Consider the following 25,878-nt stretch of genomic DNA (forward strand, 5'->3'; position numbering starts at 1 on the left):
ACAAAAGAGGAGAGTAGAGAGAGGGTAAGAAAGAAGAAATGAGGTGAGGTAAAAAGAAAAGATGGAAACAGGGAAGACAGGAGACGAAACCAGAAGAGAAGAGGAGAGAAAACAAGGGGAAGATAGAAAAGGAAACAAAGGATAAGAGGAAAATGGGGAGAGCTGAAAAAAGTAGAAGAGGAGAGGAAGCAGGAAAGAAAGAGTGGGAGGAAAAAAAAGGAGATGGGTGGAGGAACAGGAAAGGGTTAGGGAGAGTAGAGTTAATTAAAAAAGGGAAGGGACAAAAGAAGAGGAGGGCAACGAAAAAGACATGAGTGGGAGAGGAGAGAAAGAAGAGAAGAGCACTGAAGAACAAGGGAGGAAAAATGGAAAACAAACAGAGAGCAAGAGGAGAGAGAGAGGTAGAGGTGTGTGGCACAGCAGTGACTAAGAGCTTTGTTTATGGAGCAATAACAGGCTTATGTGTCTGGACTCAGGGCCATTAATAACCACCCACCCACCCACACACCCACACCCACACACACACACACACACACACACACACACACACACACACACACACACACACACACACACACACAGTCTAACAGACCGCTGGCAGATGTGAACACGTGATTTGTTGTCCTTGATAACACATTGAACAATGTTTAACAGTTTAATTAATTCTATTTTATTCCCCCCCCCTCCCCGACATCACATCTCAACCTGAACCCTGAAGGATCGAACACGACAGATATGTCACAGATTTTACACATTAAACCTCGACTTTGTTCTCCAGCAGCCAAACTCCTCACAGAACACACACACATCTCTTTGGCTGTCATTAAATAGCTCATTAAATAATCACATAAATACACAACTAAAATTACCTACATCAACTCTCCTTTACGTAAAAATTAATAAATTCTATTCAAGTCTAAAAGTCTTTCCACGATGGCTAAAATATACAGATATGTTTGTTCTACAGCAGGTGTTTGCAGGTTCTGGGGGTCAGTTAATTTTCAGTTTCTCTCGGCTGACGTGAGCAGGGAGCCGTTTTCTCTATAAAAGAACTGCACAGCTTTGTTCTATGATATGAGAGCTGTAACTCTACATGTTTTGGTCAAAGTAATAAAAGTATTTCTTCAGAGATTTAAGGTAAAATTTAACACATTTTTTCCAAATGAACTGAAAGTGAACTGACCCCAGTTCAGTCACATGTTGATAAAACCAATTTCCATTTTTAGATACATGATTAATCTACCTGAGCATCACTTGTCTTTACAAACCATCATTTGATTAATTTAACATTAAACATACACATGTAATTTGGTGTGATAGCAGACTGCATGTCGACACAAACAGGCTGAGAATTCAGCTTCAAAACTCAAAAACAAAACAAAATGCAGAATTCAGGTAGTCGTCATTGTGTAAAAGTACATTTATACTAGATACTTAATCAAGTGGTTTTTCCCTTTAATTCTAGAATAACTCTATACCACAGATTTTCCTCAATTTTCATTTGCTACCCCCCCCCCCCAATGAAAAGGTAAAAATACAGCAGGAGACCCACAGTGTGTAGAATACTCTGACTTCAATATCTCTCTCGCAAGTTATTTAAAGGCACATTTACAGGTTAATTGTATTTCCATTTAACAGCAGATGATCACTGAACAGACTGTTACAGTTTGATCAAGCTGGCTCGAGGTGTACATTATACAAATACCTGTATTTTACGAAACAGTTCAAAATGGAGTCCTGTTATTCTGGTTGTATGAATAAATTACCGCTAACCGAGTTTAGCAGGTACCAAGCTAACGTAGGCAACATGTAGAACTTTAAAATGATAACCTGTATCCCTCCAGATTCTTCTGATTAACCAGCTTGTAAATTACACAAGTGTCAGATTCCTGGTGTTGCATGATGTTGAACATTGTACATTACAGTTGGCCACTTTTTGGCTGTACCTGCTCCTTTGTTTAGAGTTTGATACGAGTTGAAAATGGCCTGAGAATGAGGTCCATTACTGGGTTTTCAATCTGCAACCTTTTCAAGCAGAACCATCTTTATGAACCAGGCGTGGGAGAGGATCGACATCGCTCCCCACATCTGTCATCACACTAAATATGAAGATAAATTTAGCAGCCACAGAGCTTAGCTTTTAGCTCACACACTGGAAACAGGGTGTAACATCTACCCACCATCCAGTCTAAAGCTCACTGATTAACACATTACATCCTATTTGTTTTTAATTCAGATGAAAAATGCGGTGTACAAATTACATTGTGAGAAGACTCCAGTAAGTTACAGCACCCAGCCGATAAATAATTTAGCACACAACAGTACATAAACCCACAAATGGATGTTTTTACACTGTTTTTGTATAAATTAAACAAACAAGATATATGGTGTTAATAATTACAGATGCTGTTCTTTTATTTGTGGGCTGAGCCAGACTAGCTGTTTCTCCCCGTTTCCTGTCTTTGTGCCAATAAACGAGGGTAACTGGCTGCTGGCTTTAGCATCATATTTAGCATACAGATATGAGAGTGGTATTAATCTTCTCATAAAACTCTCAGCTCAACAAAGTACATATAAATATTTCCCCGAGCTTACACCATTTCTTTAGGCTTTGATTCTCACTTCAGGTTCTAATATTTGGTGCTGAAAGCCAAAGTCGTCAACTGTCACTCAGTTTCACCTCAAGTTCAAAAACAGCCCATTTTCTTTCATGCCGGGCTGATGTATTGTTTTAATGCAACAGAAGAGAAAAAAATAGGACATGGTTACGGTTGACACTTTGACTCTGTATTTTAGCCGTAAATGTCTGCAGGCAAGTTCAGACATGAGGCAGCTGGTGTTTGAAAGATTCTGTAAAATAGCATTTGTGTTTTAATGTGGGCAGCATCAAAATAAAAGTAAAGGCACAACTGGTCTGAATGTTGGCTTGATGCACTGTTACGCAGTCGGAGCTGGTTTATGAATGTGTAGAGAGACACTGAAGAGGAAGATGGAGGTGATGAGAGGTTGATGAAGGTCCAGTGTTTTCTCACAGTAGGAGCAGGGAAGGTGTGGATGTGTAGAGCTGGAGTGGAGGTGCACCAGAAGAGTCCGTGTACAGTCTGAGTGGTTATATTTACAGCCTGAGTGTTTGTAATACCCGAGGCAGAGCGGCCTCTCTGCAGAATCAGCGTCTCCCTCCAGTGTGTTTTTTTATGAATGTGAGCAGAAGTACAAAGGAAAAGATGAAGAAAAGCCCGGAGAGACGGTTACACCGAGGTCTTCAGATCGTGCCCTCAGAAACCCAGAAGTCCTTGTGTTTTTCAGACAAACAATCTACTCACTGAAGCTGAAGTTGAGGCCGGAGCTCTCTGTGATCGGGGAAGAGGGGCCTGCACTGGAGACAGCACTGGAGGGGATGCTGCCATCTGAAAAAACAGAAAATTCAGTCAATTATCTCTGTAACTCAGAAACACGCTGATCCCAGTACACTCAGCGATCTGCACAAACTGTACACACATCTCAAAACAGATCAATTCTCTGGTAGTAAATCCTACAATGTTTAAAAGTTCTGTCGACCCGTGATGGAAGCATTAATCTCATTCCTTGCCGCCCTGAGCCCCCGCTCCTCTCTGAGAGTCGGGGCGTGTTTGTTGTGGTACTGTACGTGCGTCATGTGGAGGGATACAAAGTGAACACAGAGGGGGGAGTGATCCGGTATAAAAAAAAGAGGAAGGCAACGGCGTCATCCCCTCGACACTTCATCTTCTGTTGCCATGGAGAACTTTATGAAAACAGTTTTTTTGGGTTTGATGAATCAAGCCACATGTACGTCAGTTCATATATCGATAATCTGACTAGAATATGGTCTTTGAAGTTAAGACTAAGATCACACGAGTGACATACTGTGGCTCTGCACTTGCAGCAGCTGTCCTGTAGCTAGAGGCAGTAGGAGAACAAACAGCGTCATAACAACAGCAGAACGAGTGTCCTATTCATGTGGATCTGACCTCCAGCATCCCCGTCTGCACGCTGCGTGATAAATGAGGCTAAAAAGAGTTCCCGGCAGTTACAGTGGCCCGGATCTGGATCAGGTACCGACGGGACAGAGAAAGACTGAGACATGAACAGAGAGCTGAAAAACCACCCGGCGTGAGCCCAATGTAAATAAAGTACACAAGTGGTGGATGGAAAAAAAGGGTAAACACAAGAGAAGGTAAGTCAAAGAGAGATCTGAGAGCAGGCGCTTCATCAATCAACAACGGCGGCAAGAGGATAAATTAATCACCTCACGACCCAGGGGGATGAAAGAGAAAAACAGACTGAATAAAGGAGGAGAAGAAGAGGAGGGTAACAACATTGAAAAGGAGGGACGGGCTGTTAAAGAGGCTGTGATGTTCTCTGAGTCCTGTTTTACTGGAGTTTTATAACTGATCCCACAGGATGGTCTGCCGCACATTTACATTCTGCTGTGACTGAGCTCATCTGACAGTTTGGGGCCTTTTTGTTTTTAAATCTTTTAAATGAAATACAACTCATTTTGTAGTATTGATGAAAAGACCACCTCCTATTATCTTATATGCAATAGTCTATTCATTTCAGATGAAGCTTTTACCCAGAGAAACTTAAACTGGCTGTTCAGGTTGGTGCTGAAACAAGTGATCGCATTGATTGATAGTTGATTGACAGAAAATCCATGTCCAACAGTTTTGATAAACAATTAATTATTCAAGTAAAACCTGACATTTCAGTCCTGACCTTGTAAACAGCAGTTAAAAACAATCCTGAATCAGTGAATCATTTTAGCAATTTATCAAACAGAAATGACAAAATGTTTGATGGTTTCAGCTTCACAAATGAGATCATCTGCTGCTTTCCTCTGTCTAATATCAGTATAAATGAAATGTCTTTAGGTTTTTAGACTGTTGGGTTGGACAAAACAAACATTTAGATCATTTTTCATCATTTTCTAATAGTTTCTAAACTAAAAGAAGGAAAAACTAAAGTTACCGCCTCACAGTTGTAAGCCGCCACCAACCAGCCGGCTCCCCTTCCTGAGAAGTTGACCTTTGAACTTTTGGATATTAAATTCTTTATCATTTTATCATATTAGACATCAGTGTTAAATTGTGGCAGAATTAGTGTATGAATTTGTGAGTTATAGCCAAAAACGTGTTTTGTGAGATCACAGTGACCTTGAACTTTGACCACCAAAGTTCACAATTTCATCTTTGAGTCCAAGTGAATGTTTGTGCCAAATTTGAGGAAATTGCCTCAAGGCATTACTGAGATATCAGAGGGATGTACGCACATATGGACAACCCGAAAACATAGTACCTCTGTCCCTGGTGGAGGCATAAAAAACCTGTGCACCATCACTGAATAACACACAAATTGGTCGGTGTTATCACCATCACCAACACTGCTGATTTATTTTGTCCTCATTTATCTTGCAGTTGCCAGCACCTACAGCTCCGCTTTTTTTCTTTTTCACTAAAAATCAATATGTCAGCTGAAAAAAATAATCATCAGATTAATATATAAAGCAAATAATGGTTAGCTACAGGTCTAGTTCTGAGTGTGGTTCAAGGACAGATGCCTTGCAGCTGACGAGGGCTGAGGATGTGACCTTTCTGCTATGACTCAGTATCTGTAACCACCAGGTCATGGCAGATAAATGAACGCCTATCAGGTCACATCTGCTACCTTCAACATGAAGGTCATGCTGAATGTGGGGGAGGTGAGCGAGGTCTATTCATCTTCATGGAGATTTTGCTGAGCAGTCTCCTCCAGCATCACTCTGCTTCTCAGTTGTACAGTTTCTCATTTTCACACACGGCGCTGAGACGAGCAGCTCTGCTGGATCAGCCCCGGATTAAAAGCCTTGTTCAAGACAGAATCTGTAACTGATAGCTGCTTAGTGACCGCAGGCTATGATTGAAAATGTAAGTGAATTATTTTGGCTGTTAGAATCATTCCGGTTTTACCGGCCAGTATGAGGTTTCTTATATATTTATTCATTTATTTATTACAATGAATGTCTCTAAAAATAATCAACTGGCACTAACCCAATACCCATAAACTTTACAGCTATTTAGTGCCAAACAGAACAAATCTTTTTTTTTTTTTTTTTTTACAGTGACACACAGCTAAACCGATGTGCCAGATGGTTTGTAACACAGAACCATCTGGGAAGGCTTCATTAGAAACTGTTTGGAAATTGGGAAGGCGTTTCAAGAGAAAAAAAGGCAGGTGATTGGATGAACCACCCGTCTGTCACATGATGTAGTAGGAGAGGCCGAAGAGGAAACACAGCACAACAACATGCCGCAGTCTGAGGATCTCTGAAAGCTAGTTAGCATGTGGGTAGATGACTCTTGCCCTCTTGCTGACTGCGAGGCAGCTGGATCTCTCACCAAAGTTAACACACAGCAATGTTTACTCTCTATGAAGTGACAGTTTATGTCCACAAGGACATTTCTCGTCTTCATCTCTTAGAAAACTGTCTTGTGCAGACGTCTATCAGAACCATAGACTGTATATAACAAGATCAGAACAAATAAAAGCAGGTCAACAAAATGACATAAGAATCCTTAAAACACTCACGCCACAGAGGCCGACTTGGAGGCCGAAGAGACGTCTCAGACCCGGAGGAGGACAGAGGCTGCTGAGGGCTGTACAGAGACGTCTGGCTCTGAGAGTCAAACAGACTGGAGAGCGCTGGAGCCAAGACAGAAAACACATCTACATCAGTTTCCAGATGTCACATATCAAAGCAATATTACAGGAATATTAGTACAAGTTAGTATTAACTCAAACAGTCATCTTTAATAAACATATTTAATATTTGGATTAGCTTGAGCTTCCCTGGTGATGTTGTGTCGTCCATCATTTGTTTATTTTGAGGAAGGGTCACTGTCCTTCTGAATAGTAATTTAATTTGGGAACTGCTCATTCACCCAGTATGAATGTAAACACCCAACAAACACAAAAAAGGGTGACTGTCCAAATATTCAGTGTTTGCACTTTACTTTGCATCAGGAAAACACATCAAAATAGACTTGAGGCATCAATGCAGAATTTTAGGCACAAATTTCTTTCAAAATTGTCCTGTTTACAATAAATCAGTTTTTCAAATATTGCATATGGTTTGGACAAAAAATAACCTTCAATTACATTATTTATAATTAAAAGATTTGACTCCAACTTGTGCTTTTTTGCCTCCAAATCAGAAACCTTCTGGATTTTATAATTAGTGGAGAACTAAACAATAGAAAAAAGTTTCTATCTATTGCTGTGTCACAGTGTTGACCCACCTTTCATGGTTTTGGCGTGGGCCTCGCTGCTGCTCTCACACACCGTGTTGAGAAACTCGTCCACCTGCTTCAGAGAGAGCGAGTTGTGCAGCGTCTCCAGTGGGTAGATAGAGGGCACCATGGAGCAGCCTTCAAACCCTGCAGCACAGACACACAGACAGACAGACACACACACAGCTGATCGTACCACTTCTCCATCTGACAGAACGGGTGGAGGAGCGGTGACATTACAGCTCTCTCTGCGTGATGGCTGTTCACTCTCTCAGCGCGGCGGCCATTTTTATTTGTTAACTAGCCACACAAACTTTTAGGCTGCTGTAAGATCTACAGTTAGTAGTTTATTACTTATTCACAGCAGCTGATACAACAGACAGTTGGTAAAGTAGTCAAAGTAACTAACCAGAGTATATGTCGGCAGACATATGATGAGTCATAAGGCTGATGTTAACTGGTTAATACTTTGGTTAGTGAGACCATGTCAACAAAAATGATTTGTTCTGATCACTGTCATAAATGTACAGTAAGAGGATGTGCACCGATTCACTCTAATTCACACCACATGGAAGAGAATTTCTAATCTAATCATTGGCACACTGGACAGACTTTTAACGTCTGGAGTCTGACTTGTATTGAAAGTGATGAAATTATGCCACAGATTACTGTGCTCTGATTGCTGTTTGGTTGTTAATTTACTCATAAAATAAACTTTACGGAGCTTTGTATGTGCACATAAGGCACAGGTGATGCATACTAGGGCTTTTTCTTTAAGTGAGTGTTGGATATGAGACCCAACATTAGACACAAGGTGCTGCCAACAATAATGGGCCATCAGGAAGCAAAAAGACGGTGCATCGTTTACACTGCAGGAAAACTTCTGCTGATATGCAGCTTTGTTTGTCAATGTTAAAATAACATATCTGAAATATCTTCTGGAAAACAGAGGTGCATATATGTTTTCTTTTACCTAGGTCAGTTTGGATTTCCAATAATCCTGACAGCATGAGGGAAGAAAAAAAATTGGCCCATATATAAAAAAATCTGGGCCGCTTAAGTGTCCTTGACGAGGACAGTAATTGTCATGAACTGTGACCTTGATGATGACGGGGGCAACATGAAAGATGATTTCTCCTTTGTAACAATCATTTTACTGGTTTTGATATGAAGTGGATTGAAAGTGAATTGACCACAATCCTGGTATCTTAAAAAAAGACTTGAAAACAGATGTGCTGTCCATTATATAGGTTGTATATAGTTATGTTCAGAATATTTATTATGCTGAAGATGAATATATCTTGATTGACAAAGTTATGTGGATATACTGTATATTCATGCATGTACTTTAATACATTTTCCTTACATAAATACCTGGAAAACTACATGTTGCTGAGAACCAACACAGCGGTGCCATGGTGAGCCGACACACAAACCTACAGCAAAAACAGTCCACGGACATTCAGTGCAGCTTGACAACGAACACGACGATGAAGTCATTCCATGACAAAAAAAAAAAAAAAAAGGGGGAATGGATGGAGGTTGACGCAGTGCTTTCAGTTCATCCATCTCCCCAGAGAGCATGCTGATCAGCCTCGCACGTCTCCTTGACTAATGTGTTACGACTCCAGATTTTTTTCACGGCTGTTCCCTAAAACAAGTCGTCTAGTCTAACGACACGAGCAGAACGAACTGTCGTCAGCAGCTAATGGACAAGAACCGTTCAAGGTCTTGAAGGGTCCAGATATGAATTTCCCCAGATGGTAATTTGTTCAGTCGCTCAGTGTTAATGTTTCTCATGGGATCATTCATGGACATCAAGAAAGATGTAAATGATTCTGAGGCTTGTGTTTTTTCTGCTTTCACTCCGATTTATATCGACAATGTAAATATCTCTACATGACATTTCTTTGTCGACTAACTGTCTGATATAGACCACAACACAAAGTACAACAGGACTGCAGGGGCAGGACACATGACAGACAGCTGCTTTAACGGTTGTTACAGGGCGTATTTAATCTTTCAATCTTTTCCGTACTGGATTTTGGCCAAAGCAGCTTTGTTCATTAGACCAAGCCAAGACTGCTGTTCAACACCAAAACATCTTTCTGCCAAAGCTCTGACGACAAAAGCAAAAATAATACCTGCGATATCATAAGGATGTGGAGGGAAGGAGGAAGTGGTTTGATGACTCAGCAGATAGAGATGTATATCACGTATTTATGAGTTTGATGGCACTCTTAAGGTTTACTACATGACATTCATCCTCCCCTCTAACTGTTTATTCTGTCTTTACTGAGCTGTCTAATGAAGCAGGAGCAGTATAAAAATAACAGCAACTGGATGGCATTCATCACATTTCCCTCCTCCTTATCTTTGCTGCAGCCTCTTCGTGTGGATATCAAATTCAGCTCACACACTAGATGCAGTGGGAGCAGGAAAAACACTGATGCTACACTGCACCATACATTCAGCCACTTGCCAACACAGGCAGACAGAAGGAGAGGAGGACAGAAAAGAAAGAACGATGATATTTAAAAGAGCAAAAGAAAAACTCTTTTTATTTTTATATTGCCGTTATCCCTACAAATTGTGCAGCTCCATTAAGGTTGCACAACATGCCAAGACGTGCTCCAGAAACACTTTATAAAATCAGCAGTTTATGAGCAGGCTACCACTTAATTAGCCAATTAAAATGAGGGATAAGATAATGACCCAAATCTTTCAACAGACACTCTCATATCTGCCACCTGGCCAGGAAGCACATTCTGCAGAACACTGGGGGGAGACACGGTGAAGCCCAGTACCCGACCTTTGCTGTGTGAAGGCCAAATTGGTGCCATCAACACCTCTGACTCCAGTCTACAGACAGAGCTCGTTACTGGACCAGTGCCAGTTTAAAAAAAGGCATGTTCTGTGCAGAAACCATTACTCCAGATGGAGCATGCACACAATGCAGTTAGACAAGCCTGAAACTCTTCTTCCAGAGAAGAGTTTGTCTCACTGGTCATCAAGTGCCCACCCGGCATGCATGTAGAGCAATTAGTCCTGTTTGTGCAGATTCTAACATTTAGAAAGAAAAGATAGAAACTGATGGAGGTTTCCTCATAATAAAAACTTTTTTGTTTGAAAAAAGATGTGTAATTTTGTGCAAAGGAGGACAGGGGATAAAATAGACCTAAGCCTTAAAGCCACAGTGAAATACAAAGTTCTAACAAGCGTCATTGTTCAGTTATCTTTTGGTTTTAATTAATATTTATATACAAGTAGTTTGCTTTTCTTTTTCTGTGAGTGCGTTTCCATCCGACTGTTTTTATGCACATTTTTGATTTGTGTGTAGGGTGGAAACACCGGAAAAGTTTTCAAACATTGTTTATGCTTGGCTGAGGTGGGAAAGTTGGTTTATCATAAAAAAAGAAAATACAACAAACAGACTTGGTGAATAAATCCTAACGGCCATGAAGCACATGACTTTTACACTTTTATGCTTCATGGCAGCAGATGAAAACATCAGATCTGTGTGGAGCAAATGATAATATCTTCAAATTAATGTATGAAACAAACATAAATGCAATATTTCTTGTTCATGTTTTCTATGCTTGACTGTCACTCTTGTATGACATCATCTCTTCTGCAAAGGTTTATAGAGACCTGACTACAGACTTAGCTACAGTTAGGGTTGCTACATACTCTTTATCTTGATGCAGCATCTACAATATTTGCATGTACAAATTAAATTGCATTTTATTTTACAGATAAACTGAAGATGTGGTTAAAATTTGACTGAATGTGGATAGAAACTAATGACTGACATGGGGACATATACATAAATCCATCCAATCAGATGTGATTTGGGCGAAAAGCTTACATCAGCCATCCTATAAAACCAGTTTTTGACCGTTAGCTAATGGGTGGGTGTAGCTGTTGGAGATCAGAGATCTGTTTCCAAAGAATGTTGTAGAGGTCTAATTTATTCACTTAACCCTCATCTCTGACCACAGATGTAACAGTAGAGGTGAGGGAGGTGTGGGTGGCGCTCAGTCATCTACTGCTCCCTAACTCTCCAACTCCAACTCTCTACTTCTCTGCATTGCTCTGTGTCACTTTTGCACAACGCGTTCAAATCAGTGATCAGATCCTTCTCCTTCAATGTGTGACACTGCAGAAGATGCTCTAACTTTAAGTCAGCAGAAGAAGGAGGTGGTCCTCAGGCTGCTCCTGTCCTGACAAGATCATCTAATATCGATTTTTTTTTAAGCAACACATAATAACTGCTGTTTCACTGTGACTTTAAGTATGATGAGGAAGATGGACATTTCTCGCTTTGAAAGCCACTGTTAACCCTCTGGTTGTCATGCAAAACAACACAGAGAAGTAGGAACAGGTTTACAGTTGGGCATGAAATGGAGCATAAGAAGAAAAAGGATGAATGCACAGACGCAAAACCAGACTGGAAAAACCACAGTCTAAACTACAGTCGATGCAAAGCTCAGCTGGCACTGGCTGCGTCCCACTTGCTCCAGACGGGAGAACGAAAGGGGAGGCAACAGGAAGTGAGCGGGGGAGTACGGGAGCTGACCGTGAAGGGATTCTGGGAGCTCCTGACCAGACATCAGCCAGGTCTTGAGGAGGCGGAGGTGGTAGGGGCAGTGATGCAGGTGGTGGGCCATGGCCCTGTCCACAGCCAGAGGGGCAAACCCCAGCAGGGCCAGCTCAGCGGGAAGCCCCTCCAGCAGCTGGACGACATGGAGCTCGTCTGAGGGCTCTGAGGGGCGAGAGGCAGAGTAGGGACAGAAGAGGAGACAGAGAAAGTACAGTGGAGCAGGAGGAGTGACAGGAGCTGTGCCACACATGAGAGCACAGAGCTAAAAGAGCAGTGTGGCTTCAGGGAGGTGGACTGTGTTTGTAAAGAGGCTGAATAGAAAAATAGACAAAAAATAAAATAAAAAAAAAGCATGAGAAAATGGAGAATGGGCTGCAGTTTCAATCTACGTGACTTCATTTAATCAATACACGTGTTGACCTTTAAGTTGTGAATGAAGCAGACCAACCATGCCTGAGCACTGCTGCAGCCATACACAAACAACTGACACACTCCCTCTCATTTCAAAGCAAAAGGTTTAGACAAAAGAAAACCTGACGTCAAATAGAGACAGCAGCCAATAATCTATAAAATCACTAGTTAAAAAGGAATCAATGAAACAGATATATTTCACACAACAGCAATCAGCAATAATATTGTTCAAAGAGAAAATCTATAAACCAGAAATAACAGTGACATCCATAATTTGCAGCCCCCCCCCCCCCCCCCCCCATAACAACTGTGTGGAAGACAACAAACAGGTGCCGTGACGGTTCCCTCAAATAAAGAATGTGTATATGAGACCTGTGACTTTGTGATGAGGCTGGATGAACTACCAGGAAAACTCCCAGCGCCTCCAAAACACGTTTCCAGTCACATGGTGAACGTAAGTCTAATATTCCCTCTCTTTCAGCTCTGTTTTTGGTGTCTAACAGCTGCCAACATCTGGCTATTTCAGTGCTAAATGATCCACTTTGTTCACCAGCTAGTCACCAAGTGTATCTGGCAGATGTTTGGCGCTGAGAAGAGAGTGTGCAGTGGGTTTTTAGAGCTTGTTCTGTAAAAACATCTAGCTGCTGTGGCCGAAAACAACTTTGAGTCGGTCAGGAGGGGAGCTGCAGATCCAGGTGATAATCCTCTGTGGGTTCATCACTATGAGCAACCACTTTCACATCGTCATATTCGCTCTGTTGCCCTTTCATACATTATTCTCATAAAAACATCGATTATAGGCACTTTAAGGCAGCACATGCATTATTACCATCTTGAGGTCCATGCTGTTTGTCCCTTATACCTGAGGTACATCTATTTTAATGCCTTTTTATTTCAGTGTATATGGAGCTCATACAGAATAACATTGTGCTTAATAAAAAAAAGAAAAAATGTAACAAAAACAACTACAGTTCATTTTTTTCCCTGGTCAGTTAATCCAGCCACGACAGGAAAACGATTTAAGGAGACAGTGCAAGACCAAGTGAGCAAAATATCTCCTGATATTTGACTAATCAAGAAATAAATCACAAATTCCTTTCTGCTGCTCAAACACGCAACATAAACAAATGACAAAACTCAGACAGTACACATATTGCTTTCCCTATGTGATACAATATTTCACCAAGTAACAAGGTTATGAGAAAAGACAACTGCCCACTGAGAATCAGAATAGATATTTCATAAGTGCTAATCTGCTAATTTCCTCAGTGAGTGCCACAGGTTTCCTCAGGCCGCGGCCAAATGGATAAAAATGTGTGCACACAATGTGTGTGTGTGTGTGTGTGTGTGTGTGTGTGTGTGTGTGTGTGTGTGTGTTACCTGCACAAATGTCAACCAAACATCTGAGTTCTGGTTCTACTTTAGTCAAAAGGTAATAAGAAGCATGTCACTCTGAAACACTGCGCTGACTGTGAAAATGTCATGTGACTGGTTTATGACTCGATCTAAAAGAAAATATACAATTGAAAATGTTCTCGACAATGTTTTGTTTTAAATGATTTCAATAAAAGTCCCCAGCAACTACACACTCTATTTGTTATTCACCCTGTGTTTTACTTCTACAGACATTACCTTATATTATATAATCTTTATCTCTGTTGATAAGTAAAAGTAGCTGCAGATCACAGAATTTAGCTTAAGAAACAAAGCTGAAGGAAAACAGCTTATTTATAAAATAAACATGATTTACTATACATATTATATTGTAATATATCATATTATTATTATATTATCATCCTAACCCTATAACACCTTTCATGAATACCCAAGTCATTTTTATTACTTAAGGTCTTAAATTTCTATTTGACAGACTAAAGAACCTGGAGATAAACATCCATCGCTGTAGTTTGTTCAAACACTTGTCAACATTATCTGAGATTTCTGAATGACACAGACTTTGCTCGTCATTCTGAACGCGTCAGATGATCCTGGCACTTTGGACGACATGTAATTTCTCCTGCTGAGGTCAAGTCAACACTAATCAGGCGGACAACACATGATGGGCTGTTTCTGAGCTATTTATCTCAATCCTAAACCCCATTCAGTGACATCCACATATCCTCACAGGACGTGTTGTCAGTTACGTGCTGTGATGTGCAGCAGCTCTTAATTTGCTCTTCCTCAGTCTAAAAGAGCCAGTGGGGCTGCCATCAGGGAGCTCATACATGAATGATCTCCCGCATACACAGTGGTGGATTAAAACTCCCTCACCCACGTTTCAAGAATCAATCTGCAGCTTTAATAATGATAAGAAACAAATAACTGAGGAGTTACTCTCAATAAAGAAAACTTCACATCAAGCTCATTGGCTACTCCCCGGTGAAACAGGGAGACGGCACTGAAGACAAACGGACACGAACATGTTGGAGACTAAGTCAGCAAACTGCTCATTAACTGCTGAACCTTCATTCTTTGTACAATAGTCAGTTAGATTCGAGCGTCTGGCTGTATGAGTGGATTACTGCGGCCAGGAGGCTCGCTTGTGTCTACTTCTTCTCTTCTAGAGATCAGTTGGTATGGCTGGGTAACGGCTCACTGGGCACACCTGGGCACATCTGGGCTACTTAAACCCCTCACCGCTACTGACAGACTGACTCCCACAGTATTTTTGATTCTTTGAGTTAAACGTTGGTTAAAAATAAATAATTGTCTCTTTGCTTTAACTCCTTGTGTTGCCTCCTGTTTTCTTTGTCATGGCTTTGAGCCGGTCGTGACACAACCAACAGGTTGAACAAACACTCAGTATCAAGTGGGATTTTAAAAAAGCAGAACAAGTAGGTTCTTTCAATTATAGTGCTACAGCTAGCAAATTTTTTAATTATCGCTTAATCTGACGATTATTTACTTGGTTAATCAATTCATTGTTTGGTCTCTGAAATATCTGAAAATGGTGAAAGTGCTATTATAATATCCTGAACGTAACATATTCTAATGTGTTGTTTGGTCTGACCAAGAGCCCAAAAGACAAACATATTCTAATACAATGATATAAAGGACAGAAAAGCAGCTGGAGAAACAGCCAGAGTATATTTGCTTAAAAAATGAATGATTAAACAACCATAAAAATAGTTGCCAATGTAAAATGATTTTTTCAATCAACTAATCAATGGAATGGCTAACTATTACAGCTTGTGTCAATTATATCAGAATTAGAAAAAGTTGCCAGTGAAATGGCAACTTTTTGATAAATCAATGTGATTAAAAGAAAACCCTCTTCACTGAGAAATCAATGGTTGAGCAAAAAAGAAACTATGGCACATTGTCTAGTATACTTATTGACGTTTCAGTGCACAGATCAGGTTATTTTACCTGATGATAACAACAATAACCTGATGAAAGCCTGTGCACTGAAACATCGCCAATAAAGTTTTTTCCAGCTGAGAATGTGGTGCACAGTGTGCAGGAGTTTTTAGCTCTACCTCAGTCGGCCCATGGGCTTCACCGACACTCCTGTCGATTCACAGGTGAGCAGAAGTTCTGCTGACAACTGAGAAATCAATGAAAAATAATTAAAAAAAAAAAAACTCTAAGACTAATAGACTTATTGTCCCAGCTAAATGAAGTTGAACACAACTCATCCTTGTCCTGTTCGATGTGCAGGTAAAAAAAAAAATTCCAGTTACTTGAAACATGCGAGTCAAAAACCACAACACTGAAAACATCACAGTACAGGACGTCTTACTGTGTGATTTGGTGAAGAGCTCCTCATTCACTTGTTGAGATGCAGCTCACCTGTAGTTTAAAGATCAACCTAAAACCCCCTGAAAAAAATGTTTCCTCTGACATCCAGTGGTTTAACTTCTCACCTTGCGGCAGTGACGTAGAGGTGCACTCCAGTGTGTGATCAGTGCATCATGACAACACTGTTGGGTGCAGTTACAGATGCAAGACATTTATCTGACCACAGCCACCAGTGATGATGCATGTGGAAACTTTTTTAAATGACTCTTTAAAGTTTGTAGTCAAAACTAAGAAATTAATAGAATAAATGATTTAAAATGAACAAAAAGTGCAGGAGAGGATATGTTATGATGTGTGCACAGATTATCTGCACGTGGAAATATATCTGAGGAAGGAGAGATATATCCCACACAGGGCACATACATCCATACCGTGAAGAAACAGCGGGATCAGAGAGGCAAATTAAACAAATGCAGGCAGAGCAGGTGGTGTTAGAGGTGAGGGCCGAAAACAACACAGGGTACAACAAACACCGAGGGTGTGTGCGGAGAAACAGAAACTTGTGAGAAAAATTTGAATCCTGGAGACGTTTAATGTAATTAACGCAGCCAAACGTCAAACCCCCCAAAAACAGAAAACACAAGAGATGTTTTCCCACAAAAAGGTCATGCAAGATAACAAGGAAAACTGGAGGAGTGTCGAAATGAACTTGAATAAATACAGACATACCATTAGTCGGATGCCTGGCAAACGACACAGAAAATCTCTTTACTGCCGGCATAGAGAACAGCTCTGAGGAGATAAGAAAGGTAACTGGTATTACTGGGACTGCTGGTACCTGTGTCTGCCTGGTTGCCTGTTTGTATGTGTTAACATGAGGAGGAAAAAAAAGAAGAGAGAAAAACAGGATGAAAGAGAGAGGTAGCCTGTCCATTCATCAATGTCTGTCTGCCAAACAACATGCGTGAAAATGAGAGTAATCTCTGAATAAACAAAGAGGAGATAGGCTATCAGAGGAAGTGAAGGGAAAGGTTATGAGGTGGATGGAGTAAATGATGGATGTTTTGGTTGAATAATAAACATGCAGGAGGAGTGATGCTGAGTCTTAATCTGAAGGGCGGTACTCTGTGATTGGAAACAATCTGAGAATCCACTCTCCCTTCTCCACCTGACCTAAAATCAGCTTCCGACTTTCTTTTTGGCTTTGAAGCAGTAGTTTGACATTTTGTGAAATACACCTATTCACCTTTTTGCCAAGAATTAGATGAGAAGATTGATATCCCTATTATGTCTGTAGTGCAAATACGTCGCTACAGACAGCAGCCTGTTATCTTAGCTTAGCATAAAGCCTAAAAACAGAGGGACACGTGTAGCTTGGTTTTGTCCAAAAGCAGCTAAATCTACCTACATGTACCTCTAAATCTCATTAATTAACATATTATTTCTTGTTTTCTAAACCCAAACAAGAACTGAAGTCATGTTTCTGACCACCTGACAAATAGGTCTAATATTCACTCTATTAGCTCTGTTTTTGGTCTCCACCAACTCCTGAGGGAAATAACTGGCTCTGTAGCTGCTAAATGCTTCACTATGTTCACCACTAACCCCGTCTGTATATTGCCTGGTGCTGAGCAGGTAGTGTACAGTGCTTTAAGAGCTAAGAGTGGATCAAAACAATAAAGTTGCAGCCTGAAAAAACAAAATGATGAAAGATGGTATGGAGATGCTGAGGGGAACTGAAGAGTCAGGTTATGGCTCTGTGTGGTTTATCACTACAGGTGACCCCTTTCATACAAAATTAGTCATGTGATCCACTGTTAATATAGAAATATTGATTATAGCCAGTTGTAACTATATCATTGAATTTAACAAAAGACTTGCTTCTGCCACTTTAACTCCAAGTGGTAGCAACGCAAACTCGACCAACCCTAATGAGAAAAACTGAGGTTTAAGCCTGATCTCTTTTGCAGGATCCAGGATCACTACATTACATTACATTACATTATTAGTGTTAAATTACATCAAGTTTAAAATCAGTTCAAAAAAACATTGGGAGCATGGTGGGTGGTGTTGATTAAGGTGTATGTATCTGACAGGGCTGTGGGGGAACATAAAAGGTTGGCATTCAGGTTTGCATTCAAACCAGGACTGACTTCCTTCTATGTTTCCTGTAACAACAGATTGATATTTTGTCTGGAAGCAGCTGTCTCTTCCCTTAAATGAACAGCATGGACGTCAGTCCAAACCCGACCTGTCTCTCACAGAGCAGCATATAACATGATGTAAGAGCTGAGAGAGGAAAGCATCGGTTTGCTCGTGGCAGTGTGTAGCCTTGCAGTCAGAGTGACACCCAGTGGACGAACTCAACACCTCAGTTTCCTGCGTTTCAAACCCGCAGTGGGAAGGAAACTCCCTTTAGTTTAGCCAGTGTGTATTATATGTATCCATATGGATACATATAATTTATATGTATCCATATCCATATGGATACATATAATTTGCCAGTAAAATGATCCGCTGCTGACTTAGCCTGAGGGTGTCATATTCATCTTTGGAAGCAACTAAACAAACTTGTTAAACTAAACAGATGTGACCATGAGAATGATATCCAACACAGATGTTTGGGATAATTAAACCCAATATAAGGACCCCTGGTGGCTGTGAAAACAATTTGCTTGTACTCACCATTGGCAACATAAAACTGAGGGGAAAGTGTAGAGAGGGAGAATGTGACTGGGGATTATGTAAAGGTGGATTATTGGGTCTTGAAAATATATCTGTTCCAAATAACAGGCCGAGTTTCTTAATGTGAGGATTACCTTGAATTGTGATTAATGAGAAAAGCCGGGCTTCTGGTTTCCAGACACAAAAACTACTTTACTTAATTATGAAATGAAATTCCCTGTGAGAGGATCTATGTACATAATGTACTACAACATGCACAGAGAGAGAACATTCCAGCACATTTGGACCCAAGAAGACGGAAGTGTGATCAGTGTGTGGTCATGCTGATCTGGAAAAACACTGATCACCTATAATGTCACACAATCCAATGCAAGGTTGCATGCCCAGCATCTGCTGCACAGCCAGTCATCTCTGCTGTCAAATCAGTGCCACTGTCATGCACACTAAGGTAAATCGCTCAAAAAGGTGATGCAACAGTTTGAAATTGCTGGTTTGTTTTGGAAAAGGGAGTGAGAGGAAAAGGAGCTTTGATCCAAAAAGCAGTGACAATACTGAATGTCCCAAAAAAATCAAAGGTATCGGAAGCTTGGGGAGAAAAAAAGAGGAAGAAAAAAAAAAAAAGTTTTAAAGCCAGAAAGAGAGTTTGGAGACCTCAAAAACGATAGAGATTAAAAAACAAACAAAAAAAAAACAAAACGAAAAAACACCCGCCTTGTGAAGGAAGACAAACAATGGTGTGAACATACCGAACATGCCAATCTGGCATGGCAGACTGCCGGGGGACAGAGGTGGTTTTCGGTGGTGGTGGTGGTGAGTGCGGACGTAGTCCCGCAGGTTGGGGGCGCTACAGGACACCCCAAGGGCAGAGGCACTGAAGAGGCCAGAGCAGAGCGAGCCTGTGTGAGGAGGAGCCGGGGTGGGAGGTGTGTGGGGTCAGGGGATGGGTGGAGGTGTGAAGGGTGAGTATTAGTTTTCATTACACACCATGCCATTATTGTCATAACAAACTGTTGCTATGGGCAGTTTTTGGCATGAGTGGGTGTACATCTCAAAGGATGTACACCTGTGTGAAAACCTTGTAAGTACAGTTTGGGTGACTTTCATGTTTTCACTTTAATTGTGAAAAAAAAAAACGATTATAAAAATGTACAATCAGAAAACGTTGTTCCTAGACATGATGACATACAAGCTACAAGGTTTTCACAACAGGGACTGCATCTATAAGACCCGTGTGTGCTTATGTGGGTGCATGCATATGTATGCGCCCACATAGTGCATACAGAACATGTGTGTTTTGTATGCAGAAAGCAGCAGAGGCGTGATGAACAGGCCGAGTGTGGAAATGGGACTGTCTCAGGCCCCTGCTGTGCACAAACCATCTGTAGTTGCAGTTATTGCTGCCAATACCAAACAGCCAAATTCTCTTTTTCAAAAAAATAAATAAAAGATTTATTTTTTCATATCAATATTGAATTTGTAGACCACACAGAGGAGGAAATATCTTTGAAACTGCAAAGAAAAAAAAATTAAAGGGCCTCAGTGTTGAGTCTGCGCCTCATTCCTTTGTTCTATAAACAGTAAGAAGGTATGAAAAGCAGCTCACTAAGGTCGTCCCCGACACCTGCTGCTCGCGTCTGTGACCTGAGCCGTCAGTGTTGTTGGTGTTGGAGATGAACGGGGAAGGGGTCACTCGGCAGCCTCACACTTACTATACATAAACAAACCGGCAGGCTCCACTCAGAGAATACCCAGAGGCTTAAGATGGAGATGCTTTGATGTCGTGTAAACACAGAACCAACTGCTACTTTCAGACCTGTGATAATCAAGCTTTGAGTGGCGTGATGATGATAACATATTGAGGGAGAAGATGCACTACAACCACACTGCCCTTTTGCCTGATGTTTACGATTACACTTGATTGGACCTGTGATTCTTTTCATATTCGGAAAGGCTTATATTTGCCTTCCTTCTTCTCTTGCACTCATTTATTTTCATTATCTCTTTTAGGTCTTGCTTGTGCAAACAGAAGCAATGTAATCATATTAACTAGAACTACCCTTTTTTCCAGGAGGAAATTGTGTATTGGTAAATAAAATACTCCATCATTTAATCTATTTACTGCTCTGGCACAAGAGAGGTAAAGACTTGCTGACTTTTTAAATAATTAGAGCTTTAAAAGATTTTATAAGCACTTCTTATATTCTTGTGTAATATCAATCTACGTAGTGAAGCTGTTTCCTGTAGCCGGGTGAGATACAGTACATGGGTTTCAGACTCCCAGTGAACGCACATGACAAAACTGTTTGGACAAAGGGACTCCACTCCCCGTTCTCACATTCATAGTTTTATGGTTTTGTCCACACGTCTTGATTTAGCCACCGACCTTTCCTGCTTGTGTGAGTGTCACCATGTTAGCAGGTTGTTGGAGGTTACATGCCCTTGGGAACTGTTAATACAGCAACACAAGAGTCCTTCAAGGGTCCTTTCATGGGGGGAGGTTAGATCAACTAACCTGGAACATTTTACTTGATAAAATGCAAATGTTAAATTAATTTATTAAGGGTTCATTGTAGCAAGAGAATGAACCATATTTGGTGCAACATAGAAGACATTTTTAAGCGTTTAAAGTCAGTGTTTTTACACCCTATTTTTTCACACATAGCTTCTTTACTGGTCAACAACAATGCTGATTGGTGATCAGCTAATATTTAACCCCAACCTAACGGGCCCATCAAGTGTGTAAGATTGTACCGTTATTAACCTGCTATTAATTCTCATTGTGTGCATGAGCTACCTTTTCTTTCAAATAAAATGATGCAATTTTATATAAAACTGTAATATGTGCTTTGTTTATATTGCCTTGTATTTTTAATTTTTAGCTTTATGACCAGCATTTTTTATTTATTTTTTTTTTTAAATATATTTTATTTCAGGATTTCACTCCTCTAACAATAAGCTAAATCTAAGCAGACAGAAGCCACACAGAGAAATGCTTGATTTTTGAGTCTGCTGTTAATGTGCACTGTTGTCCCATAATGCATTGCACAAAGAAAATGAAGGAAATAATTACAGCGGCAGAAAATGAAATAAATTGATCTTGAAAAACAAAAAAAATCTTAAGTTAAGTTAAGTTTACTTATTGTTGACATGCTGCATTTCTTTCATCATGTTATGTAGTGTACACAATTAGTATGTAGTAATTAGGACATGGGTTATGTTCCCACATTGGTTTTGCTGTGTTAATTAAACAGCAAAATGTCAAACTCCAGTAAACAAAGTCCACTGATTTAATGTGATCATAAGAGGCATTGTTCAATTCCTGTGCAGACCTCAGACGTAACGGACAGAAACACCTACAGTATGTTCACTATGTTGTCACCTTATCACCCGGCGGGGGGGATCGGTACCTCTCTGAACGCTTCGTAACACCAGAGATCCTGCAGTTGGCTGTGAATGCAACTCTCCCCACTGACCTCTTGCCTAAATAGTTTGGAGTCTGATCCTGTTTGGCTGCTGCTAAGCTAAGCCGGGGAGGAAGCTATGTGACCATCGAAGAGCGAGAGAGGGCAGGGGAGGGGGGTGATGGAAAGAGGAGAAGAAAAACAGATAAAGAAACGCAGGAGGCACAGAGAGATGTGGAGAGGTGGGAGGGTGAGGGAGAGTCAAAGTCAGGGCTTATGATGAGGAAGAGGATCGGTGAAGACAGCTGGAGATAAATGTGATGTGAGGTCAGGTCAGTGTGTCTGTTGGCATAAAAACTCTCTCTCTCATACTCTTTTTTCCCTCCCACACATGTACAGAAAACACACACACACATACACACACATACACACACACACACACACACACACATACACACACACACACACATACACACACACCAGAAATGTAGTGCCCACCTAAGCCACTGGTTGGTTTGATCTCAGGAGACTGGCGTGAACACGAGGGGAAGAGTCGGTGGGACGTGCAGCCTTTGGAGGACTGGGTGGGAGAGGTCTCAGAGAGGACCTGAGTGGGGGCCATGGAGACCAGGGGTTAAGACTGAGACGGTTACCCCAGTAAATCAGGGACCTGATGTCTCCCATTCATTTAAACAAAAACAGAAACAGTTTGATATAAAGGAAAAGAGAGAAAAGACAAAAGCACAACCTCTGAACTGAAGACAGACTACATTTAACACTATTCAGACTACATTCTGCTTAAACACTACTACTACTACACTGGTACCTCCATGGAGCCGGTCTTGCGGTTGCGAATCATGGGAGACCTTCGCTGGATGTTGATCGGCTCTGAAACAGGAAGTGCCTGGTCTGGTTGGTCCTGGGAAAGGTCCTCCAGACTGCCCTGATTCGGCTTTTTGTCCTGGTTCTGATTTGATCAGAGAACACAGGACAGAAATTATTACCATTTCATATACGGTATATTTGTGTTCATGAACTCACATGCACTGGATGATAAAAACAACCAAACTTCTTAAATGCAACAACAAATATTTCTTTCAAGTTTTTTTCACGAGGCAAAACGAATGTCATGAACTAAACTATTTCAACGCAAGGAACCAACCAAATCAGCAAAATCTGATGAAACACTACAAGAAACACTCACAAGAGAAACATGTGCTTTAAGTGTTTCAGTAATGTATTGTTAGAGTTAAACACAGTTCACACAGATAGACAGATGCTGCCACAACATAACGGCCTACATACCAGTGTGGCAGAACATAAAGGTTTTATGAGAGTAGATCTGCACATGACAAAAGCCTGATGTTGACGAACAACTAAAATGTAACTGCAGTTAGAGGCAGTCGTCGGGTTTCTGTTGCAGTTTCGTGCAAAATAGAAATTTAAAAAAACTCAACAAAACACAGTAGCTTTTCTGTTCCATTATGTTATACAAACAAAGCTGAGTTTTCTCCTCTCACGATGTCATGCTAATTAAAACTGATGACGGATTTCCAACAGTCTGACTCTTGATTGGAACTGGCATGATAGAGCAGGCGCCACAACATTTGTTTCCATTTTAATTTTGTGCAATATTGCTTTGTCTTGTAGTCAGAAAAAGCATCTTGTGCAAGCGACATCAGAGTTTTTCCAAAATTCACATGTTCGCAGTTTCAAGTTGCGCATTAAGCAGGTTCATGGAAACGCACCTAGTGACACTACATGATTATTTAAATATCTGTCCTGTGGACAGAGTTATGTTTTTACCACACAATACCTCAAAACTAAAAAGTTAGTCATCACTGCGCAAGCAAGAGCTCACTAACTTTTCAAAATAACTTCCCACTAAAAAGGCATCTAACTTCTGAGTCTAATTATGCAACACTATCAAACTTTGTGTGCATGTAAGCAGAGAGAGGAACAGGCAAAATCTCCAGTGTTTACAATTCATAATTAACAATTAATCAATTTGGGAGCCCTGGAGAGCTCGTTATCTCTTTAAGATAGAACCACACAACAAATGTGACCAAAAAGAAATAAAAAAGGTAGAGAGGAAGGAGAGGAAGCCCCAGTAGCAAGTAAAAACAGAGATAAATGGCTAAACCATTCATTAATTCCAGATACAGTTCTGCTATTTTGTGCATCATCAGATATTAAAATGGTTGTTAATGGAGCAACCAAAGAAACAGACTGTCTCAGACTAATGTATAACACTTATAAAAGACAAAAAAATGCAAGACAACCACACACACACACCTCAGAGGAAGCTGGGCGGAAGCCGAAGCCAAGAGGCACGTTCTCCTCATCTTCACATCCTTTGACTCCCGGACTGAAGTGAAGCTCAACATGGAAACGCTCCTCTGAGGACGGGTCCTGCTCACCGTGCAGATATAAAGACATAAAGAAATCAATACGTAAAACTGAACATAAATGAGAAAGACCTTTGTAACTAGGGATCAACCAATATGTTTTTTTCAGGGCAGATACCGATTATCGTTAATCAACGAAACCGATGACTGAAACCGATACGCCAACACAAAACTACTGCTGTATAAGGACACTCACTGTGGCGTCCAGCTGTTTCTATAATTTTTTACACCCCATTTATATCAATGAATGTAGGGCAAATAACAGAAACACCTTTTTATAATGTTACACAGCTCAACACTACATCCTACACAATGATAATCAACAACAGGTTTATTACAAACAAACATTATAACCTTCATGAAGGAGGATTTACTGCAGGACTGTTGCATTAGACTACATCAGTGTTACCTTCATGTTCCTAATAAACTGAGTGTATATTAATAATTATCAGTTATATGCACAGACTTCAAAGAGCCTGACTTGAATTAATTGGTTGATCTGGTGCTGTTCTCACCTGTGAACTGATTCACCTGGTAACCTAAAGATGCTCTTCAATAGTTTTATCATATATTATTATTATTATTATCATCACCGCCAAATAAAATGTTTTACACCTGCCCTATTAAAATGTAATGCAGTAACACGTTAACTCTTTTTATTTTATTGGTTATAAGTAAAAAAAAAAAAAATAACGATACCAATAATCGGAAAATGATGAATATTACCACCAATAATCGGCCAGGCCAATAATCGGTTGGTCCTTATTTGCAACCCCAGTAATGCAGCTCTCTGCAGGCTGACCTTATTGTTGTCCTCATACAGCATGATGACAATCTGTGTCATATAGTTGAGTTCAGTCACAGCACTCAGGTAATCCATCGCCTGTTTCCACTGCTGGTCCTTCTCCTCCTGATACACAGAACATACATATGGTAAACACATGCAACTGGTGTGAGACATTGGCCTGTATTTAGCAACAATGAGGTAATAATTTTTTTTTTTTTTTTTTAAAAAAGGTCCATATTTTACACTTTCCCATATATTTGTGGTTTTAAGAAACAAAAACCATCTCAATGAAGTTCTACATCTCCTCTCTCAGGCTTCTCTCTGGAGCTTTAGTAACAACAGGTCAGTGAGCCAATCAGAAGAGAGGAGACTCTGATTCTCTCTTCTGATTGGCTGACTGTTTTCTGAGTGATCCAATAAAAATATAGCAGATTTCAGGTAAATACTCAGAGAAACCAAATCCTGCAAGGTTGGATTGTGGGTCCAGGTGGGCGGGGCTTGGGGCATGGCTGAGGATGGTGACTGCTTTGTTGTGACATCACAAAGTTACAGAAGT

At 40.5% G+C, this 25,878-nt stretch overlaps 1 protein-coding gene across 9 annotated transcripts in view; it reads right to left on the reverse strand.

The window, feature by feature from the left end:
• Nucleotides 1-646: 646 nt before the first annotated feature.
• Nucleotides 647-25,878, reverse strand: part of LOC111650400 (inositol hexakisphosphate and diphosphoinositol-pentakisphosphate kinase 1-like) — a 52,805-nt gene continuing 27,573 nt past the window's right edge. For 4 of the 9 annotated variants that reach the window (XM_023400293.2, XM_023400289.2, XM_023400291.2 and 1 more), the window contains 9 exons: nt 25,338-25,445; nt 24,423-24,539; nt 22,954-23,094; nt 22,626-22,734; nt 19,473-19,622; nt 16,771-16,833; nt 7,296-7,433; nt 6,586-6,699; nt 647-3,407 (listed from right to left, as the gene is read on the reverse strand). In XM_023400293.2, the coding sequence (XP_023256061.1) occupies nt 3,316-3,407; nt 6,586-6,699; nt 7,296-7,433; nt 16,771-16,833; nt 19,473-19,622; nt 22,626-22,734; nt 22,954-23,094; nt 24,423-24,539; nt 25,338-25,445 (1,032 nt within the window). In that variant the 3' untranslated portion in view covers nt 647-3,315. Of the gene's footprint in view, nt 3,408-6,585; nt 6,700-7,295; nt 7,434-9,848; nt 12,052-16,770; nt 16,834-19,472; nt 19,623-22,625; nt 22,735-22,953; nt 23,095-24,422; nt 24,540-25,337; nt 25,446-25,878 lie in introns of those variants that run through there. The other 5 variants (XM_023400296.2, XM_023400295.2, XM_023400294.2 and 2 more) reach the window with 4 other exon arrangements.

This window comes from Seriola lalandi, unplaced genomic scaffold, assembly GCF_002814215.2.
Source record: "Seriola lalandi dorsalis isolate HSWRI2012SDOR001 ecotype SW California unplaced genomic scaffold, Sedor1 jcf7180002052274, whole genome shotgun sequence".
Taxonomy (NCBI): Eukaryota; Metazoa; Chordata; class Actinopteri; order Carangiformes; family Carangidae; genus Seriola; species Seriola lalandi.